Source organism: Canis aureus, chromosome X (assembly GCF_053574225.1).
Source record: "Canis aureus isolate CA01 chromosome X, VMU_Caureus_v.1.0, whole genome shotgun sequence".
Lineage (NCBI taxonomy): Eukaryota > Metazoa > Chordata > Mammalia > Carnivora > Canidae > Canis > Canis aureus.
Genome location: NC_135649.1, coordinates 2,776,103 through 2,794,411, shown reverse-complemented (window position 1 = coordinate 2,794,411; position 18,309 = coordinate 2,776,103). Strand labels below are relative to the sequence as shown.

The 18,309-nt window shown below is 44.8% G+C and overlaps 1 protein-coding gene across 2 annotated transcripts in view; it reads left to right on the top strand.

Annotated features, from left to right (window-relative positions):
* The window catches only part of LOC144308095 (PWWP domain-containing DNA repair factor 3B-like), a 22,592-nt gene extending 4,283 nt beyond the window's left edge, over positions 1 to 18,309 (top strand). The window contains exons 1-3 of one of the 2 annotated variants that reach the window (XM_077888269.1): positions 8,046 to 8,152; positions 13,669 to 13,804; positions 14,587 to 18,309. In XM_077888269.1, the coding sequence (XP_077744395.1) occupies positions 14,805 to 16,820 (2,016 nt within the window). In that variant the 5' untranslated portion in view covers positions 8,046 to 8,152; positions 13,669 to 13,804; positions 14,587 to 14,804 and the 3' untranslated portion in view covers positions 16,821 to 18,309. Of the gene's footprint in view, positions 1 to 8,045; positions 8,153 to 13,668; positions 13,805 to 14,586 lie in introns of those variants that run through there. The other variant, XM_077888271.1, reaches the window with a different exon arrangement.

The following is an 18,309-nucleotide window of genomic DNA, read 5'->3' as shown; positions in this document are numbered from 1 at the left end:
CACACGTAACAGCAAGGCAAGCCGGCGAATGATGCCTAGATGGGGCCCAGGAAGAAGAGGAGAGCAAGGATTTAGGTGGCGACCGGGAGGTCCCTGCAACCTGTGCCTTTCTGAAAGTAATGCAAAACTTGACTACGTTGGGTTTTCTTAAAGGGAAACTCACAAAAATGCTCAAAGCACCAACTGACAGTCCAGCATGCCATTAAACGGGGCTGTCCCGCTCGGGGACTGTGAGACACCGAGCTGACTTCTTGACTTCTCTCTCGAAGCCTTGATCACTTTCGTACTATCTTAAAGGCATACCGACAGTATTTGTCTCGTGATATTTTGGATGCCGCTAAGTGAAATAATGCATAAAAACTCGTACGGGCCCTCAGTAATATCCGGGAACCAGTCAAATATTAGTAACAGTATAGCAGCATTACTGTTTCTGATTCATTCTATCGTAATGGTGATCGGCGTTTCGTGTTTATTGTATTGCCATTATTGTGGCCACTTTGTGAGCCACTGGCACACAATTTCCTGAATATCAAACATTGAATGCAAGCCGGTGCCTGCTACGTATTTCAAAGCGTAAAAACTAACTGATTTTCATCATCAGGATTAACTGTAACATTTCATTAACAAATGTGGACTTGGGACGGGAAATATATATTTCAAGTACATGAATAACTTAGGGTGTGTCAGACATCACAAGGGCATTTTTACTCTTTTTTTAAATTTATTTTTCCGTGAGAGACAGAGAGAGAGAGAGAGAGAGAGAGAGAGACAGGCAGAGACACAGGCAGAGGCAGAAGATGAGCACGTGGCTCAGTCCAGCCCATGGGCTGGCCATGATACGTGTCCCAGATGATACTGGTGGCATTGCTAGGAAAGCTTCTGGAACTGGAAAGACGCAGCTGGCACGGATGCAGCTGCATAGGCAGCTCCCATGCAGGGAGCCCGATGTGGGACTCGATTTCGGGACTCCAGGATCACACCGTGGGCCGAAGGCAGGCGCTAAACCGCTGAGCCACCCAGGGATCCCACATTCTTACTGTTTAAGGCAGTATTTCTTCCAAAGAAGTCAGAGAAGATGATGACGGAAGTGTGAATAAATTCGATCAAAAATGCATGCAGTCTGGTTGACCCTTCTTATCTCCTTTTTTTCCCTCCCACTCTCTCTGTTTTCCTTTGGCCTCCATAACTGCATAGTCTCCCGTTATCTCCTTTCATTCTGGCGACTTCTCCTTACCATTGCTAGCTCCTTCTCTTCAAATGAGCCTTCGCATGATGATGTTCCTCAGGACTTGGTTTTACTTGATTCTTTTCTCAATCGATACACGTTCCCTAAATGTTTCCACCTATGTGCATGATTTCAATGGCCATTTACATCAGAGCTTCTCAAAGGGTGGTGCATGGGATCACCGATATATCAGAATCCCTGAAAGGAGAGTGTTTAGTCCAGATTCCTTGGATCTGTCCTAGGCCTGCCCAATCAACCATGTGGGCGTGCACCAGGAATCTGCATTTTCAGTAAATTCTCCAGGTTGCTCTCAAACTTGGAACCACTGTATTAGTCAAGAAGGACCTGACTGTCACAAACAGTGGCAGCTCAATATCTCCATCTGGCGGCTTCATAAAACCACTGTCTTTGTTTTGCAAATGCCCACCAAGGATGTGAGGAAAATATTAAAAATCTGAAAATCAGGAAAGAAATTGGAACAAGGGACTTTAGTGGAACATCTGCTCCATGAATAAACCAAGATGAGGTATGACTCCTTTTGAGTTATAACAGCTCTTGACTTTTCTAACACCGACCTAGAACTTGTCTGTTTTAACCTTGTAAGCAGGGCAGCCCCGGTGGCACAGCGGTTTGGTGCCGCCTGCAGCCTGGGGTGTGATCCTGGAGACCCGGGATTGAGTCCCACATAGGGCTCCCTGCATGGAGCTGGTTTCTCACTCTGCCTATGTCTCTGCCTCTCTCTCTCTCTCTCTCTCTCTCTCTCTGTGTGTGTGTGTGTGTCTCCCAGAAATAAATAAGTACAATTGTAAGGAGAAATCAAATTGATATATGTCAGAGGTCCTCTGACTATACAAAAACACAGGTCGTGGATGACTCCTGTCTATAGAAGTCTATAGAAGATTTCACGTTTTGATTTCTTACAGCGGTGCCAAGAGGACTTCAGGAATTTTGAATTTATCCTTCCAGAGGTTAGCTCATAAAGAACGTTCTACTTTCCAAAAATACCTTAATACAGAGCGCTCTTTGTTACCTTAAGTTCTCCTGTCAAGTCATTCTTCTAATAATAAAAGCAATAAAGATAAAAATAGACCTGCCCTACGACCCAGCAATTGCACTGCTGGATTTACCCCAAAGATGCAGATGCAATGAAACACCGGGACACCTGCACCCAGATGTTTCTAGCAGCAATGTCCACAATAGCCAAACTGTGGAAGGAGCCTCGGTGTCCATCAAAAGATGAATGGATAAAGAAGATGTGCTTTATGTATACAATGGAATATTACTCAGCCATTAGAAATGACAAATACCTACCATTTGTCTCAACGTGGATGGAACTGGAGGGTATTATGCTGAGTGAAGTAAGTCAATCGGAGAAGGACAAACATTATATGTTCTCATTCATTTGGAGAATATAAATAATAGTGAAAGGGAATATAAGGGAAGGGAGAAGAAATGTGTGGGAAACATCAGAAATGGAGACAGAACATGAACACTCCTAACTCTGGGAAACGAACTAGGGGTGGTGGAAGGGGAGGAGGGCGGGGGGTGGGGGTGAATGGGTGATGGGCACTGAGGGGGGCACTTGACAGGATGAGCACTGGGTGTTATTCTGTATGTTGGTAAATTGAACACCAATAAAAAATAAATTTATTATTTTTAAAAAATATAAATAAATAAATTTATTTTTAAAAAATAATAAAAGCAATAAAGATTCATGATAATTTTCACAAAGTATAAAATTTACAGAGTAAATGAAATTCATACTTCATTCCACTACTCAGATATACTATACAATTTGAAAGTGAGGGATACTATTGGCTTCCATCCTTCTCCATTCCTCTCTCTCACTCTCTCTCTCTCCCCCCCCCCATATTATTTTCTTTGGACCTTTCACCTTTTGGTGCCTGCCTTGATTTGCTACCAGCTCTAGGCTTTTTTTTTCCTTCTGTTTTTAATCACACATGTTACTTCTTTCATCTAAGATTTGGAAGCAAATCTTCAATATTTTATTCAGTCCAATCCTACTTCCATAGTGTCTACTTCGAGTTAACGGTCAAGGCTAAGCCAATGATTTATGTTGTACTTCTGACCCCCTTCCTCATAATGCTCAGCATTTCATTGGCTACGGTAAGTACACCAATGTGTTGGGTGAGAGATGACTGATGATGACCATCCAGGGGGTAAGGATAGTCTCTTCAACAAGTGGCTCTGGGACAGCGGTATATCCACATACAAATGAACAAACTTGGACACTCTAGTCACAGCATACATAAAACACCTAAATGTGAGAGCTAAAATTATAAAACTCTTAGAATAAAACGTAGGAGTAAACCTCCATGACCTCGGACTTCTTAAACATTAGACCAAAAGCAACAAAAGAAAAAAAATGGGTAAATTGACGTTCACCAATATGAAAACAAGTTTTTGCATTAAAAGACACCATCTTTGGGCACCTGGGTGGCTCAATCGGTTAGCATCTGCCTTCGGCTCAGGTTGTGGTGTCAGAGTCCTGGGATTGAGCGCCGCATCGGGCTCCCTGCCCAGCGGAGAGCTTGCTTCCTCTGCTGCTCCTCCTGCTTCTGTTCTCTCTCTCTCTCTCTCTCTCTTTCTCTCTCCCTCTCTCTCTCTCTCTTTTGCTCTGTCTCTCACTCTCTCTCTCAAATAATTTAGTAAAATCTTTTAAAAAGAACAAAACATAAAAGACACTATCAAGAGAGAGAGAAAGGTATCCTACAAGACGGGAGAAAACATTGTCAAATCATATGTCTTTTTAAAAAAGATTTTATTTATTTATTCATGAGAATACACAGAGAGGAGAGAGAGAGAGAGAGATGCAGAGACACAGGCAGAGGGAGAAGCAGGCCTCATACAGGGAGCCTGATGTGGGACTCGATCCCAGGTCTCCAGGATCACGCCCTGGGCTGAAGTTGGCGCTAAACTGCTCAGCCACTCGGGCTGCCCATATGATTTTTTTTAAAAATATTTTATGTATTTATTCATGAGAGTCACGGAGAGAGAGGGAGGCAGAGACACAGGCCGAGGGTGAAGCAGGCTCCGTGCAGGGATCCTGACGTGGGACTCGATCCCAGGACCCCAGGATCACGCCTGGCAGGCACCAAACCGCTGAGCCACCCAGGGTTCCCCCTGCAAATCATATGTCTAGGGAGAATATAGCAACCAGAGTATAGAAAGAACCCTTACAACTCCAACCAAATGAGAAAACAAATAAAGATGGGAAAGGGATCTGAATACATATTTCCCCAAGGAAGATAAACAAATGGCCAAAAGTCACATGATAATATGCTCAACATTTTTAGTCATTAGGAATTGCAAATAAAAGCCTAACTATAGCTGTTAACGCCCCTAGAATTTCTAACATTAAGGGGAAAGAGTGGAAAATAAACAAACTGCTATTGAGAATGTGGGGAAGCTGGAAGCCTTATACACTGCTGGTGGGAATTTTAAACGGTATAGATACTGTTGAAAACAGCTTGGTGGTTCAAGCGTAAGGTAGACTATCCGTACAACCAAATATGCAGACAGTAAAAGGAATGTTGCAATGTAGATGAACTTTAGAATCATTATTCTAGGGAGGCATGGGTGGATCACTGGTTGAGCGTCATCAACCTTCAACTCAGGGCGTGATCCTGGGGTCCGGGGTTCGAGTCCCGCATTGGGCTCCCCGTGGGGTGCCTGCTTCTCCCTCTGCCTATATCTCTGCCTCTCTCGAATAAATAGAATCCTTAAAAAATAATAAAAATAATAAGATCATTATTCTGCACATAATAAGCCAGACACAAAAGGTTATGTATTGTGTGAGTCCATTCATACGAATATTCAACATAAGCCAGCCCATAAAAACAGAAAGTAGATTTGAGGTTGCCAGGGTTTGGGGGCAGGTGGGAGTGAGGAGTGACTGGGTATAAGATTTCCTTTACACACACACACACAAAAAAAAAGATTTCCTTTACAACTCATAAAAACGTTTTGTTAAGAAGGTAGAGGTGACTGTTTCACAACCCTGCGGATTTACTTAATGCCACTGAGTGGTACACTTTAACATGCTATTTGAACTTCTTTTTTAAAAACGATTTTATTTACTTATTCATGAGAGACACAGAGGGAGAAAGAGAGGCAGAGACATAAGCAGAGGGAGAAGGAGGCTCCCTGCAAGTAGGCTGATGTGGGACTCGATTCTGGGACCAGGATCATGCCCTGAGCCGAAGGCAGACGCTCAACCGCTTAGCCACCCAGGCATCCCTGTTATGTGAATTTTAATTCAATAAAAACAATTTTTAATAAAACAAGAAGAAATCAGAGAGGGAGACAAACCATAAGAGACTCTTAATCATAGGAAACAAACCGAGGGTTGCTGAAGGGAAGGGGCTAGAGGAACGGGGTACCTCGGGGATGGGCATTAAGGAGCGCACATGATGTAATGAGCACTGGGTGTCATATGTCACCAATGTCTATTTCTGAAACCAATGATACATTATATGTCAATTAATTGAGTTTACATAAAATTTAGAAATAAAGATAATGCTTCTTAAACCATGGTAATCAAATGTTGAAGTATTTGGGGGAGAAAAAACCTGGGCAGTCCCACTTTTATGTATTCTTTTAAAAATAATATTAAGATTATTATTGCTTACATGTAAATATGCTCCATGAAATAAAATTACTACTCTTTGAATATAAACAAAAGTATTAAAAGTATGGTATTGCTTTTCATCTCTGCCAATCTATTTAATACCTACCGGAATAGGAAAGACCTGGATTTTCTTTATTATTTATAAATTTATTTTTTATTGGTGTTCAATTTGCCAACGTATAGAATAACACCCAGTGCTCATCCCGTCAACTGCCCCCCTCAGTGCCTGTCACCCAGTCACCCCCACCCCCTGCCCACCTCCCCTTCCACCACCCCTAGTTCGTTTCCCAGAGTTAGGATTTTCATATCTGCCTCTTCACTTCACCTCTTACAATCCGTTGTTTCAATGGAAAGGCAACCGGGCAATCAGATTCACTGATACTGAGTAGGGAGAGGAAGATCTCACTGACCGTCCAGAAGGTTCTCAGGGACCACCAACACCCCACCCCCCACCCCGGCACTGCTGATCACCCGGCACTGCTGATGTCTACTGTTCTTTCCTGAAGTTTTAACTAACCCTTTAAGAGCAGAGGCACTAGGAGCTGATTTGACAAAAATGGAGACCAGGGAACAGAGATGTTAGGGCACAATGTGCAAGTCACAGAACTGAGGAGAGGCAGAGCTGAGACTCAGGCCTGCATTGGTTTTTCAGAAAGCATCTCTGATTTGAAAAGATTGGCCATGGGTGCTTCCCACTATTTTCCCTCCCCCAAAACTACATAGGCTACATACATGGAGGCTCTTGATGTGCCTCTTCCTCTCCTCTTCACCAAGAACCTTTCGAAAGCCTTCATTCAGGTGGCACACAGTTCTATGTAAGAGTCCAGCTTGCCCTGCTCTCGTGGATTGCACGTAGAACGAGAGGGCTTTGTCTGGCTCTGGAATCTGGGGTCCAGGGCTGTACTGGGTCTGTCTGGAACCGTCACCTTGTGAGGGCTGATTTGGGGCATCACTTGCCAAATCAGCACTCGGTGACATCGTGTCAGTGGTTGGAAGTCGGACATAATGGGAGTACTTACAACATGGAAATAGGAAAACCCTGGAAATAGGAACTGCACTCTCCCCTCCCGAAAACCTGTTCCCAGCACATCACACTTCCCAGGACTGGCCACAGAAGAATTGCCTGGAGCTCATTAACAGGAAACAGCTGCGTCACAGGGCAGCTCAGTCCCCTAATGTAGATGACAATGAGAGAGGAAGTGTGCGCTGTGTGCCCTTATGAGAGGAGCCCTACCTCTGGGCTTAGCCTTCATTGGCAGTGTGGTTGCGGCAGTACAAGCTGAGCGCACATCCCAAATGTGAGAGGCTCATCTCTATCTCCCTATTGTCCTCCATCAGGGCCTTTTTAAAAAAAAAAGATTTTTTTAAATTTATTTATTCACAATAGACAGAGAGAGAGAGAGAGAGGCAGAGACACAGGCAGAGGGAGAAGCAAGCTCCATGACAGGAGCCCAACGTGGGACTCGATCCCGGGACCCCAGGATCTCACCCTGGGCCAAACCACTGAGCCACCCAGGGATCCCCAGGGCCTTTTTTTCCCCCAGGGCCTTTTTTTTTTAAGGGACTCGTCTCTCTTCTCAGGAACCACTGGTGTCCTGAAAACCTTGTCAGTACGCGTTATCCAAGGGTGCACTGAGGGTCATTTGGTCTTGTTTGCCCGAGTTTCTAGTTAAGGCAAACGGGACCTCTGACATCCAGGTCCTTTATCCTGACACATCTTCTCCTCTTGGGTCATTTTTAATTGACTGAGAGTCCTTGAATCCCACCCACAGAAATACACCTAGCCTCATGAGTCTTGGCAGGTTGAAAGGAAGTCCTTAACGGAACCTGGATCCTGTGTGTGTGTGTGTGTGTGTGTGTGTGTGTGTGTGTGTGTGAAGGGAAGACAGAAGCTGTTATCTTTCCACTTTATTTCTTCCATAACCCATTTTGCAAAAACTCCCCTGCCCTCAGTGCCTTTTCTGAGACCATCAGATATTGTCTTCAATGTTTCATTCATTCATTCACTCACTCATTCATTCATTCACTGGATTGGTCAGGGTGTAATTGACTGAGACCACGATCAGCGCTCTGCATCTGAGGAGGTATTAGTACTTCCTGGTTTCCATAGAAAGCGAACATCAGGAAGACCGTTTTTGATGACATTCTGGTTTCCATGACAACTGGGGTAAGCCATTCTTTCCTGGAGACAGAAGAAACATTTAACAAGGATATTTACAGACTGGAGAGATGGAGTAACTGTAGAAACATCGGACTAGTCGGTGTCTGCTATCAATGTGAGTCGTCTGTGTGTTTGTGTGTTGCCAGTGTGTGGGTTTTAGTTGGTCATTAAGAGCTCTAATCCCTCCTGTTTTATCAGGGGGGATGGCAGCTTCTCTTGGGGCAGGGGGGCTTAGGTGACTGAATACCTCTGTCACACCAGGGCCTCTTTCTGCTGTCCTAAGGTGGCACCATTGCCCGAGGGCATTGTTACCTGACTTCTTGAAAGCAGAGATCCCCAAATATTCCTCATCATGTACTTCTGCTTGATGATTGTCCCATGAACCCTTAAAGATGTAAGTTGACTCACTTACACTGACTTATAGTCAAGTTATTATGTGTGTCGAGAGAGCAAAAGAAGTCAGCAAATGAGGCAAATGGGTAGGATTGGAAGATCTAATGTGACTCTGTGTAGCCTAGGGGATGATATTGTGCTCAATATGAGTAGCCAACACACACATGAACTAAGAAACATCTCTAAGAGACAAAGTCAGAGCCCACGCTCTGACGTAACCTCCTCAGAGGTCACGGCTTCTCAGAACCACCGTATTGTCCCTTGGGTTCTCCGGAACTACAAGTGCCCACTCTTCCTGTCATGGCACTCTTGTTTTTTTCTTTTTGATCTCCAAATAACTCAAGCTCTCTTTCATAAAAATAGTAAGAGGGTGTTGTCTAATAGTCATGCTGGTTTTCCCTCTTTGCTTTTAAAGCTGTTCTTTTCCCACTGGGTTCTAGAAGTTTTAACTATAATGAGCCTAGACCTGTGTGTGTGTGTTTGTGTTTGTGTGAAAGTCAGAGAGGCGGGGGTGGGGGGGAGGAAGGGAGGGAGAGGGAGAGTAGGGAGAGGGAGGGAATATATTATGCTTGCAGGTTGGCATATCAGTACACCATCTGATATTTTTCTTTATTTTGGAACATTGTTGCCTATTGTTCCTTCACACATTCAGCAGCCCTTCTCTCTTCTTGGACCGCAGTACAATATATCTTCTGTGGTTAAATATATACATTTTAATAATGAACATTTCCTTTGATCCATAGAAAATGTACCTCAAAGACATTTGCAATGTATTTGCATCGCTTTCTATGCAATGGTTGGTACTGTTTTGCTTGCCTGCTTTTTGTTCACTTACATCCAGGATTTCATTTCATATCACCTTAGAATCTTTGCAAAGTAAGGTTTCGGTGCCTGTGTACACGTAAATGTGTCCTCCGTGTAATGTTTTAAAACATTTGAGAAATGATGTCTACCCTCGCCATCCACTTCTGTCCTTTTCCTTCCTCTCTTGCCAATGCAACAGTGCCATGACATTTCTGTTTATCATTCTGGAATCTTCTCTTCCATTGACATATCTTTTGTGTCTTGAGATGAAGTATACACCGTTGTTCTCATGTGAATGTGTGCCTTACATAAAGCGTATTATTTGTGCTTCATTGGTCTCTAGGTAGTTTTTTTTTTGGGGGGGGTCTGAATTTTTTTCTCTGTCAGCACATGAAGGTCTGCATCAGTCCTTGTGTTGGATGCATAACATGCCCTTGTTGGCTTAGATTATCAGTTTGTTTGTCTTTTCCCAAGGGTAGCAAGCACCTGGCAGACATCCAATGCCGTTATGACAAGCTACGATGCAGTGAGTTGTCTTGTGAATTAGGGCACCTTTTTCTCCTTGTGCACGACACAGGGAAATTAATAGGTTCTAAAATACACACTTTGTCCACTCGCCTGGCTATCAGTAATTATGGAAGTCTCGCCTGCAGGAAAGACCAGGATGCCCTTGACTTTTTCAGTCCTAAGGCTGTGCATGATTTCATCACTGTTAGAGAGGGAAGTGGAGGTCTCCCTGTGGCAGGTAACAGTGACTGGAGGGGTAACAGAGAATCTCTGGAAGAAAATTGGCCTGCTTGATGTGAGAAACCACCTGAGTTTGCTAAAGGAATGGGACAGAAGTCACTCTAGTCTTAAAATAAGGAACAGAGGGAATCCTTGACGTTTGTGTAGTCCTTGCACGAGCACTTATGCTTTTCCTCCTCAAGAGTAGAGAGCTCTTGATGGTGTGTGCCTGCAAGAGTAGTTGCTGTAGTTCCTTCTTTGCTAAGGGAAAATTTGGAGGCAGAGCTTGGCAATTGGAAGGTGTATGTGCTTTGAGTGTTGTAGCTGATCATTTGTAGGTGAGAAGCAAGCCTAATTTTTTCAGTTCTTTGATGAAACTGAGTGTGGGTCCCGATTTTTCAGTCTGCAACGCTTGCCATTAAAATGTTTGTACAGGGATCCCTGGGTGGCGCAGCGGTTTGGCGCCTGCCTTTGGCCCAGGGCGCGATCCTGGAGACCTGGGATCGAATCCCACATCGGGCTCCCGGTGCATGGAGCCTGCTTCTCCCTCTGCCTGTGTCTCTGCCTCTCTCTCTCTCTCTCTCTCTCTCTCTATCATAAATAAATTTAAAAAATTTTAAAAAAATTAAAAAAATAAAATGTTTGTACAAAAATGGTCCACATTTCCAAATAGGTGTGACCTCTATGAGTTTACAAAACTAGTGAAAAACATAAGGGAAAGTTCTGAAGATGCCAATTCCCACCCAGTTGTTCTACAAATGGAATTTGGTTAAAAACTTTGACAAGTGGAAAGTTCATTCTGGATTCATCTGGCACTGCAAAGGTGCAATAGTAGGAAAGAACGTGTTTTCTCTCTAACTTATTGCATAAAATGTGCCTTTATAGCCAAAAGGGGGACCTGCTAACTTGTCCATTCATGGAAATACATGCTTTAGGGACAGTTTAAGGTCCCAAAGCCTACAGCTTAAAAGTAGCTCCAAGGTGTGCCTGGGTGGCTCAATCGGTTGGGGACACCACTCTTGATTCCAGCTCACATTATGATATCAGGGTCATGAGATCTATCCCTGTGTCGGGCTCTGCACTGGGCATGGAGCCTGCTTAAGATTCCATCTCTCCCTCTCCCTATGACCCTGCCTTCCTCCTCCCTCTCAGAATGAGAAAAACATAAAAAAAGGTCCAATAAATAAGACCTGGTTTTAGGGAAGGGATGAGAGGGTGTTGGGGTAAAGATGAGAGAATTTCTGCCTCTGGGGAGTGGAGGGGTGCGGGAGTCCTATCAAGGACAGTGCCCTTGTTTTGAGACAACACGTTCAGAGGGTTGTTTTTGTTTTTGTTTGGAAGTGATCACAGCCCTCAACGGGGAAAGGAGTTAAGGAACAAAGCTTCCAAAATCATTTTTCCAAAAGTCACGGCCATTGATTGGAGAAATAAATATTCGTTGCCACCACGTTCTCTCATTCCTTAGCCAAGGAGCAAATGGACTAGAGTTAACAGCAGGACTTAAAAATTGAAGCTGGTTCATCTGAGGGTTCTATTTCTTGATGGTCTGGAATTGACCCTGAAGTTACAAATCGTGGAGTTGTAACTTCTACGATTCCCCTTCTGTTTTATTCTATTCATTTTTACTGGGCAGGCATGTTTGGTATGACTGTAAACTGGAATTGTGGATACATGTTCAGATCCAAACCCTCCGAGGATTGGGGGTCACTGTAATAGTTACTTCAGTGTCATTCAGGGTTCTATTTTTAATACTTGTTCCTGGTGTGCAGAAGAGGATCAACATTTACATATAATTCCCTCTATCTGTCCCTCTTTCTGTCCAACTGCCATCTGTCTGTCTACACACCCACCTGGATGCACCCTTAGAGGGAGAGAAGAGAGCTGTGCTCCTGTTAGGATGAAAAAATAAGGAAATCATCTGCAACATTATGTGCCAACCCTTAAATGGAAGCTGTTTGGACAGTGGGCCAAAGCATATGGTGAATAGGCCATGGAGGATTTTATATTTTCAATAAAAACCCTTTCCTTCTGACTGCGTCTCTCAAGGATGCATTGTTTTGGTAACCGGACAAAATGATTGCAATTGATATTTTGGTTGTCCGCTGCAAGTTACTCCATTAAAGTGCTTCGTAGTTGAACAGATGTACACAAACGTGAATGGGAGAGAATATTCAAATAGGTGCTATGGTTTTCCAAGCCCTTTCTAATAACTTATAGAAAATAGGTTTAAACAGAATTTAAAAGTGTGAGACTCATATATTTGCAGTTCGCATTCCTTCTGGGTGATCAGCTTACTGATCCTTAAGGTTTTTCCTACTTTATAATCTTAAACAGCATTTTAGATTCTCTGTGTGTAATTCCAAGATAAGGAACTGAGACGAGCTGGAAAGAACCCCTGCCCTGGAAGCAGCAATATTTGCATGCATGTGTAGAGCAGAAAGCATTGATTCCATGCATCAATATCAGGCATCTTGGGTCTCTAACCTCATCACTCTGAGTCTGTGTATGTATCTGTGAGTGTGGGTGTGTCTTGGCGGTCTGGTTGGAGCTGAGGTGATTCAGGCACTCCTGTTCTGTGTGAGAGACTGGCAGATCCTGCTGCAGGGAGACTGCAGTTGGCTGAGTCACCTGTTTTTCCTTCTCCTCTTTGTTCTGTGTCCTCATCCGACACCCGACACCCGTGTTCTAAGAGCCAGTACACTGGGTTCTGTAAAGCAGAGGACACAATACCTGCATGATCACACATTCTGGCAAGAAAAGGTTTGTGCAGGCTGGGCCCAAAGTCTGTGTCGTTAGTCATCACACGTTTCATATTGTAGCTAGGAGTATGTGTAAACAAAGTCCTGCATACACGGGTTTATTAGGGAAATAATCTCTTGTAAAACAAAGCGTACCATTTGAAACCGTTAAAGGATGAGCTAAAATCTGTAAGCGAACTATGATACATAATTGAACAGTATATGCGGAAAGTAAAACCCATTAATAGGTATTTCTTGAGGGGTGGGGAGGGAGATTGAGTGAACAACTGCATTTTCTGCATCACACTCATCTAAATGTTTGAAATGTATTTAAATGAAGTTTTTAAATGTCATGGAAACCGCATTGCCAAAAGAGATTCACAAAACCGATGCAAAAAATCAGATTCCCACGAAACAGTGATTCCATACTGCTCCTGAGTGAAGAAATACAGTCCTAGGCAATATGTGCATGCATAAGTACATGGTGCATAGGGAACGTGCGACGAAGCCTCATACTATCATGTTGACAGTAAGCACCTATAATGTATTTCCTCCCATGTATACCCCTCTGCATGGTTTCTGTATTCCACAAACTTACTTTAGAAACACCAACACACATTTACATAATAGACACCATTACCGTTACACACTAACACACATGAGACACACACACACATACACACAATGCTACTATTAAATCTTTGCATTTAAGATGGACAAAAAGGCTATTATGAAAGCCGTAGTGGCCATGGTCTGAAATAGGAGGACCAGCCTAAACTAAACAGGTTAACATGGAAATATTTTTGAAATGCAAAAGAAGGAAGCAGAGAGACAGGTCTACATTCCAAATGAGATGTAACTAACATTTCTGCTTCAGAATAGCCTGTATTCCAGAGCTGGGGAAGGGAAAATGATGACTCCATCCCCATTTCGTTGGCTTAATTTCCCATCTGCCTTTCTGATTTTCTAGATCAACATTAGAGGTACGTACGTCCTGGGTATCTACATTTGAGGCCATTTGATCCCTGGAAGGACTGTGCACCTCAGAGGCACAGAGCAGAGGAAAGGGTCTGCCGGACAAGCAGTTGGAACGTGTGAACCAACAGGTACCGCAAATAGACTCACGCCTCCCTCGATCTATGTGGTGTTTTGTAAGACGTTCCTATTTTACTAAACATTTCACTTGCGGTCATTTCATGTTGACATTTGGAGTGTGGCTTAATCCGCTCCTCGCTCTACAGCCATCTCTTTCCGAAAATTTAGCTCTGGGGGCGGGGAGGGGGGTGGGCAACAGCCTTTTGAGCCACCGTAGTGCAATGCAAAAGGGCAGGTCAAGCCAATGGCCCATGCCTGTAGCAATCCTTATGAAGGATGGCACCAGTAACCACCAGGATGATCTTCGTGAACCTCTGGAATCTAAGCTCATGCTCTTGAACCCAAGATTGGGCTGGCTGGCATTCAGGGTCTGTAGGCTGGAGATCGTCCCTGGCTTCCTTGGGTGCACAGGGTGGCATCAGCGCCCCCCAGAAAATAAGGACCGAGTGAAGCATCCCCCCAGGATGAGCCCCAGGGAGCACAAAAGGCACAAGACGGCCAATAACACAAATGAGATCTGGAAAATGACACCCGCCTCCCCACACAGATGCTCTTTAATACGGAGTGGCAACAAGCAGGGCAAGAAACTGGGTATGGAAGGTTAAAAAAATCCTCAGGTATCTTCTGTATGTTCCCCGATACGTGCCTTGTATTTACCCCCTGTCTGACACACACACTGTTAATAGTTCTTTGTTTTATCTCCTTCCAGTTCTCATTGATCAATGTTCTTCTACGTTCACAAAAGGAATTTTTTCCCCTAATGGTTTTCTTCTCTTCCTTTCCCACCTTCCAGTGTTCTCCTATACAGTCCATTCCGATCACAAGTCCCCGGGACCCTGGGAGACTCAGGTGAAGAAGGAGGGTCCACACAAGCAGTAAACCCATTGTGGCCCGAGGCCAAAAGGCGTGCTGAAGGACATTGTTTTAGGGAAGATGTGCCGTGCCTGTGTGTCTGACGGCCAGAACCCTCAACCTCTATTAGTCACCTCTTGAGAGGACACCCAAATCACAATGGATGCTGAGTATGTCCTATGCAACTGGAAGGGCCACTTGTGGCCAGCAAGGGTTTTGTCCAGATCCGGGGTCTCACCAAGAAATAAGAGGAAAGGAGCACTTTCTCTAGAAGTTGAAATACTCTCGGTAGATGAAAAAATTAAAGTGAAAAGCACAGACGTAAAGATCCTAAACGAGTCTCAGATTGAATCCATTACCTCCTTGCTAACAGCCCAGTCGAAGGCCAGTGTCCCAGCGGGACAGGAAGTGCCTTACAGAAACGCTCTTTCAGTGGCATTGGAGATTCTGAAGGAGAGAGCAGATGTGCGCCCAGCAGGAGCATCGGATGATCCAGAGACCACTACACCGTCCCGAAGGGGACCAAGAAAGCCATCTCTTAAAGACTACCGGAAGGCCAAAGGGATCTTACTGAGGCGTCTCAGGAAACGCAGAAACCTCAAATCGCGGCTGGTGCATTCTCAGAGACCGGACACCACAGAAGGCGGCCAATCACAGGCACACACAACCCTCACTCCCCTTCCAAGGAAAAGGCGAGCAAAGTCCTCACCAAGCTCCAGCAGGCGCCCGAACTTACCGTCGCTTTCAGAAGATGGTGGTGAGAAAGAGGGCAAGGAAAAGAGGGACACCTCAAGAGTTAGGTCTTTGCATCGCATAGCCAAGGAGGCGGGTACCGGGGCTGAAGATGGAGGCATCCTTCCATCTCCGCCACCAGGTTTCAACCTCACTGTGCCCGAGGAGGCTCTGAAAGAAGAGGCACCTGACACCCACGCAAAGACCCCGGCTGCCTCCTCTGAGCGCTCTGCCTCCTCCAGGAATGTTGAGGACCACGGAGAGGGTCCCTGGGAGCCAGGCATGGAAGGTGCGGCAGCCTCCTCCAGCGCCCCTAACCTGAGGCCGCGTTGTTCACTCCGTCTGGCAAACAGGAGAAGGAAGCTGCAGGTACCAGAGTTTGAGAAAGGGCTGCAGGAATCTCGACCTTCGGCCAGCTCAAAGGCTGTGAACCCCACCACTGCTATTAAGAAGGATGTCAGCCAGGAAATGGGACAACTGACCAGCACGCTTTCTCCACAGGAGCCTTGTCCCATTGAAGGAGGAATGATGGTCTGGTTTAAATTTCAAAATCACCCCTTTTGGCCAGCAGTGGTAAAGAGCGTCAGCCAAGCAGAGCAGACTGCAAGGGTGCTTTTGATTGAGGCAAACATGCACGCTGAAATGAGTGGCATTCGAGTTCCTCTTCGAAGATTAAAGCCCCTGGACTGCAAAGAGAAAGAAACACTGATGAAGAGAGCCAGGAAAATGTACGAGCAAAGTGTGAACTGGTGTTTCTCCCTGATTTCTCACTACAGAGAAGGGCTCACTTGTGGGTCTTTTGCAGGCTCCTTCCTGGACTATTATGCTGCTGACGTCAGTTACCCAGTTAGGAAAGCCATCCAGGACGGGGATCTGGAGGCTGACTTCCCAAAGGTCAATTATGCCGACCTGGAGGATTCTGAGGAGGAGACCTCCGTGGGCGGGAAGAGGCCCCGCAAGAAGATTCTCCCTGACCGGATGAGGGCTGCTCGGGACCGAGCCAACCAGAGGCTCGTGGACTTCATCGTGAAAAAGAAGGGGGCCGATCACCACCTTCTGGACATTGTCAAAGGCAGGAAACAGTCCAGGTGGCTGACATCCTTTCTGAATTCCAAGAGGTACACGCTCTGCATTGAAACATACCTGGAGGATGAAGACCAGTTGGATGTCGTGGTGGGACATTTACAAGAAATCTACAAACAAATAGACAAGAAGAGGCTGACTCTGGCAAGGGATGACAAAGTCAGTTTTGTTGTGGAAGTTCTTCTGCCAGAAGCAATCATTTGTTCAATTGCTGCACTTGACGGATTAGGTTACAAGGAGGCAGAAGAAAAGTACCTACAGGGCCCACCCGTGCATTACCGGGAAAAACAGCTGTTTGATAAAAATATCCTAAAGAAAATGCGAAAGAGATCGGCACCCGGGCTGAAGGCTAATAAGTAAGCCCTCCTGTGCCCACACTGCAGCAGGGAGACCTCTCAAGGCCCTGTCTGCATGAAATGCGGGACCCTTCAATTCTCTATGCCATATACATATATGTTCTAGAAATTTGAGACCTCGGGAACATGCTGGGTTCATTTTGGATCCATCTGTGGCACTTGTGCATAGCACGGCCACCATCGTTACTGGTTCCCAAATGCTTCGCAAACTAATTTGATTAAAAAAAAAATACTGCACACAGTGGTACTTCCCTCTACTTGCTTGGATGTGTCATTGTCTAGATGTTTTCATAAGATTGCTTTGGAGAGCACTTCATATTTTAAATACGGGACGCACGATCTCTTATGACGTGAAAGAGCCCTGGTGTCAGACATGAAGCAACAATCGCTTTTAAAATATAAGATGGATTTTCGCAGAAACATCACATGGATTTCTCACTCTCTCTCTGACACCTCGGTGTAAATGACTGCATTTGTTCATAGGATAATTCCTTGAATTTGATCTGCCATGCTTATCTGTGTGGAAGAAAAGCCCTGAGGGGTGAAGCCAAAGGCACAGATGTTTGCGATATACTGTCACTACCTTCTCATGGTTCCTGGAAAAGCCGTCTGAAACTCAAAGTTAATGACTGGTCATCTGCATGTAGTCCACATGGGAGTGAACGACATCTCAACGTGCGGTGAACATTTTGTCGGCCTGTGCGAGACTGTGACCTCTACACTTGCCTGAGATTCCACTTAGGGAAGCAGTTCTTGCTCAGTGGCTAAGTGGTTTCCTAAAACAAACAGGCTCCTAGTTGTCTTCCTGACTGATGGGATGCTTTGCATGTAGTGGCTTATTCCCCTGTGGAAGACAACTAGAGTAATCGGACACACAGTTTAGCGATTTTAGACCTAGCTGGAGTCCAGGTTCACTGCTGGGAGCCCATCTAAGTGGCACACATTGTAGGAAAGCATGCACTTTGTTCTGGAACTGTGTCCCCTAAGACGCAGTCATCTATCTCAAACCAAGCCAGCGTTCTCTTTTGATTTATTCACTGGCTAACCCTGACAGGTTCCGACAGTTATATATGCAGGCTGGTAAGTCATTCCAGGCTGTGTGAGCAATAGATGGACCGGGATCTGGGAACCTGGAAATGAACTACAGAACAGCTTCCATTTGCCTAAATGTGGCTGTTGTCAGAGTACAATGAAACTTGTGTAACCAAAAGATAAACTCTGAAGTCCATGAATTGTTATCCTAACTTGAAACAAGATTTTTTGAGGAAAAAAACGTTAGAAAAGCTAGTTTGCTTTTAAAATGTGATGTGAAAATGAGCACTAAAGGTCTGACATGAACCTGAATGTATTTCTATTCTTAGAGGGAGTCAGCTGTCACTCACAGGCCTATGTTATGTGCTCACACGGCCATGTGATTTATGTGAATGTGTGTGTAAAATTTGCAAGTTAGCTGTTTTGATTCCCAATAAAACTGTAGTACCTTTCACTTTGAA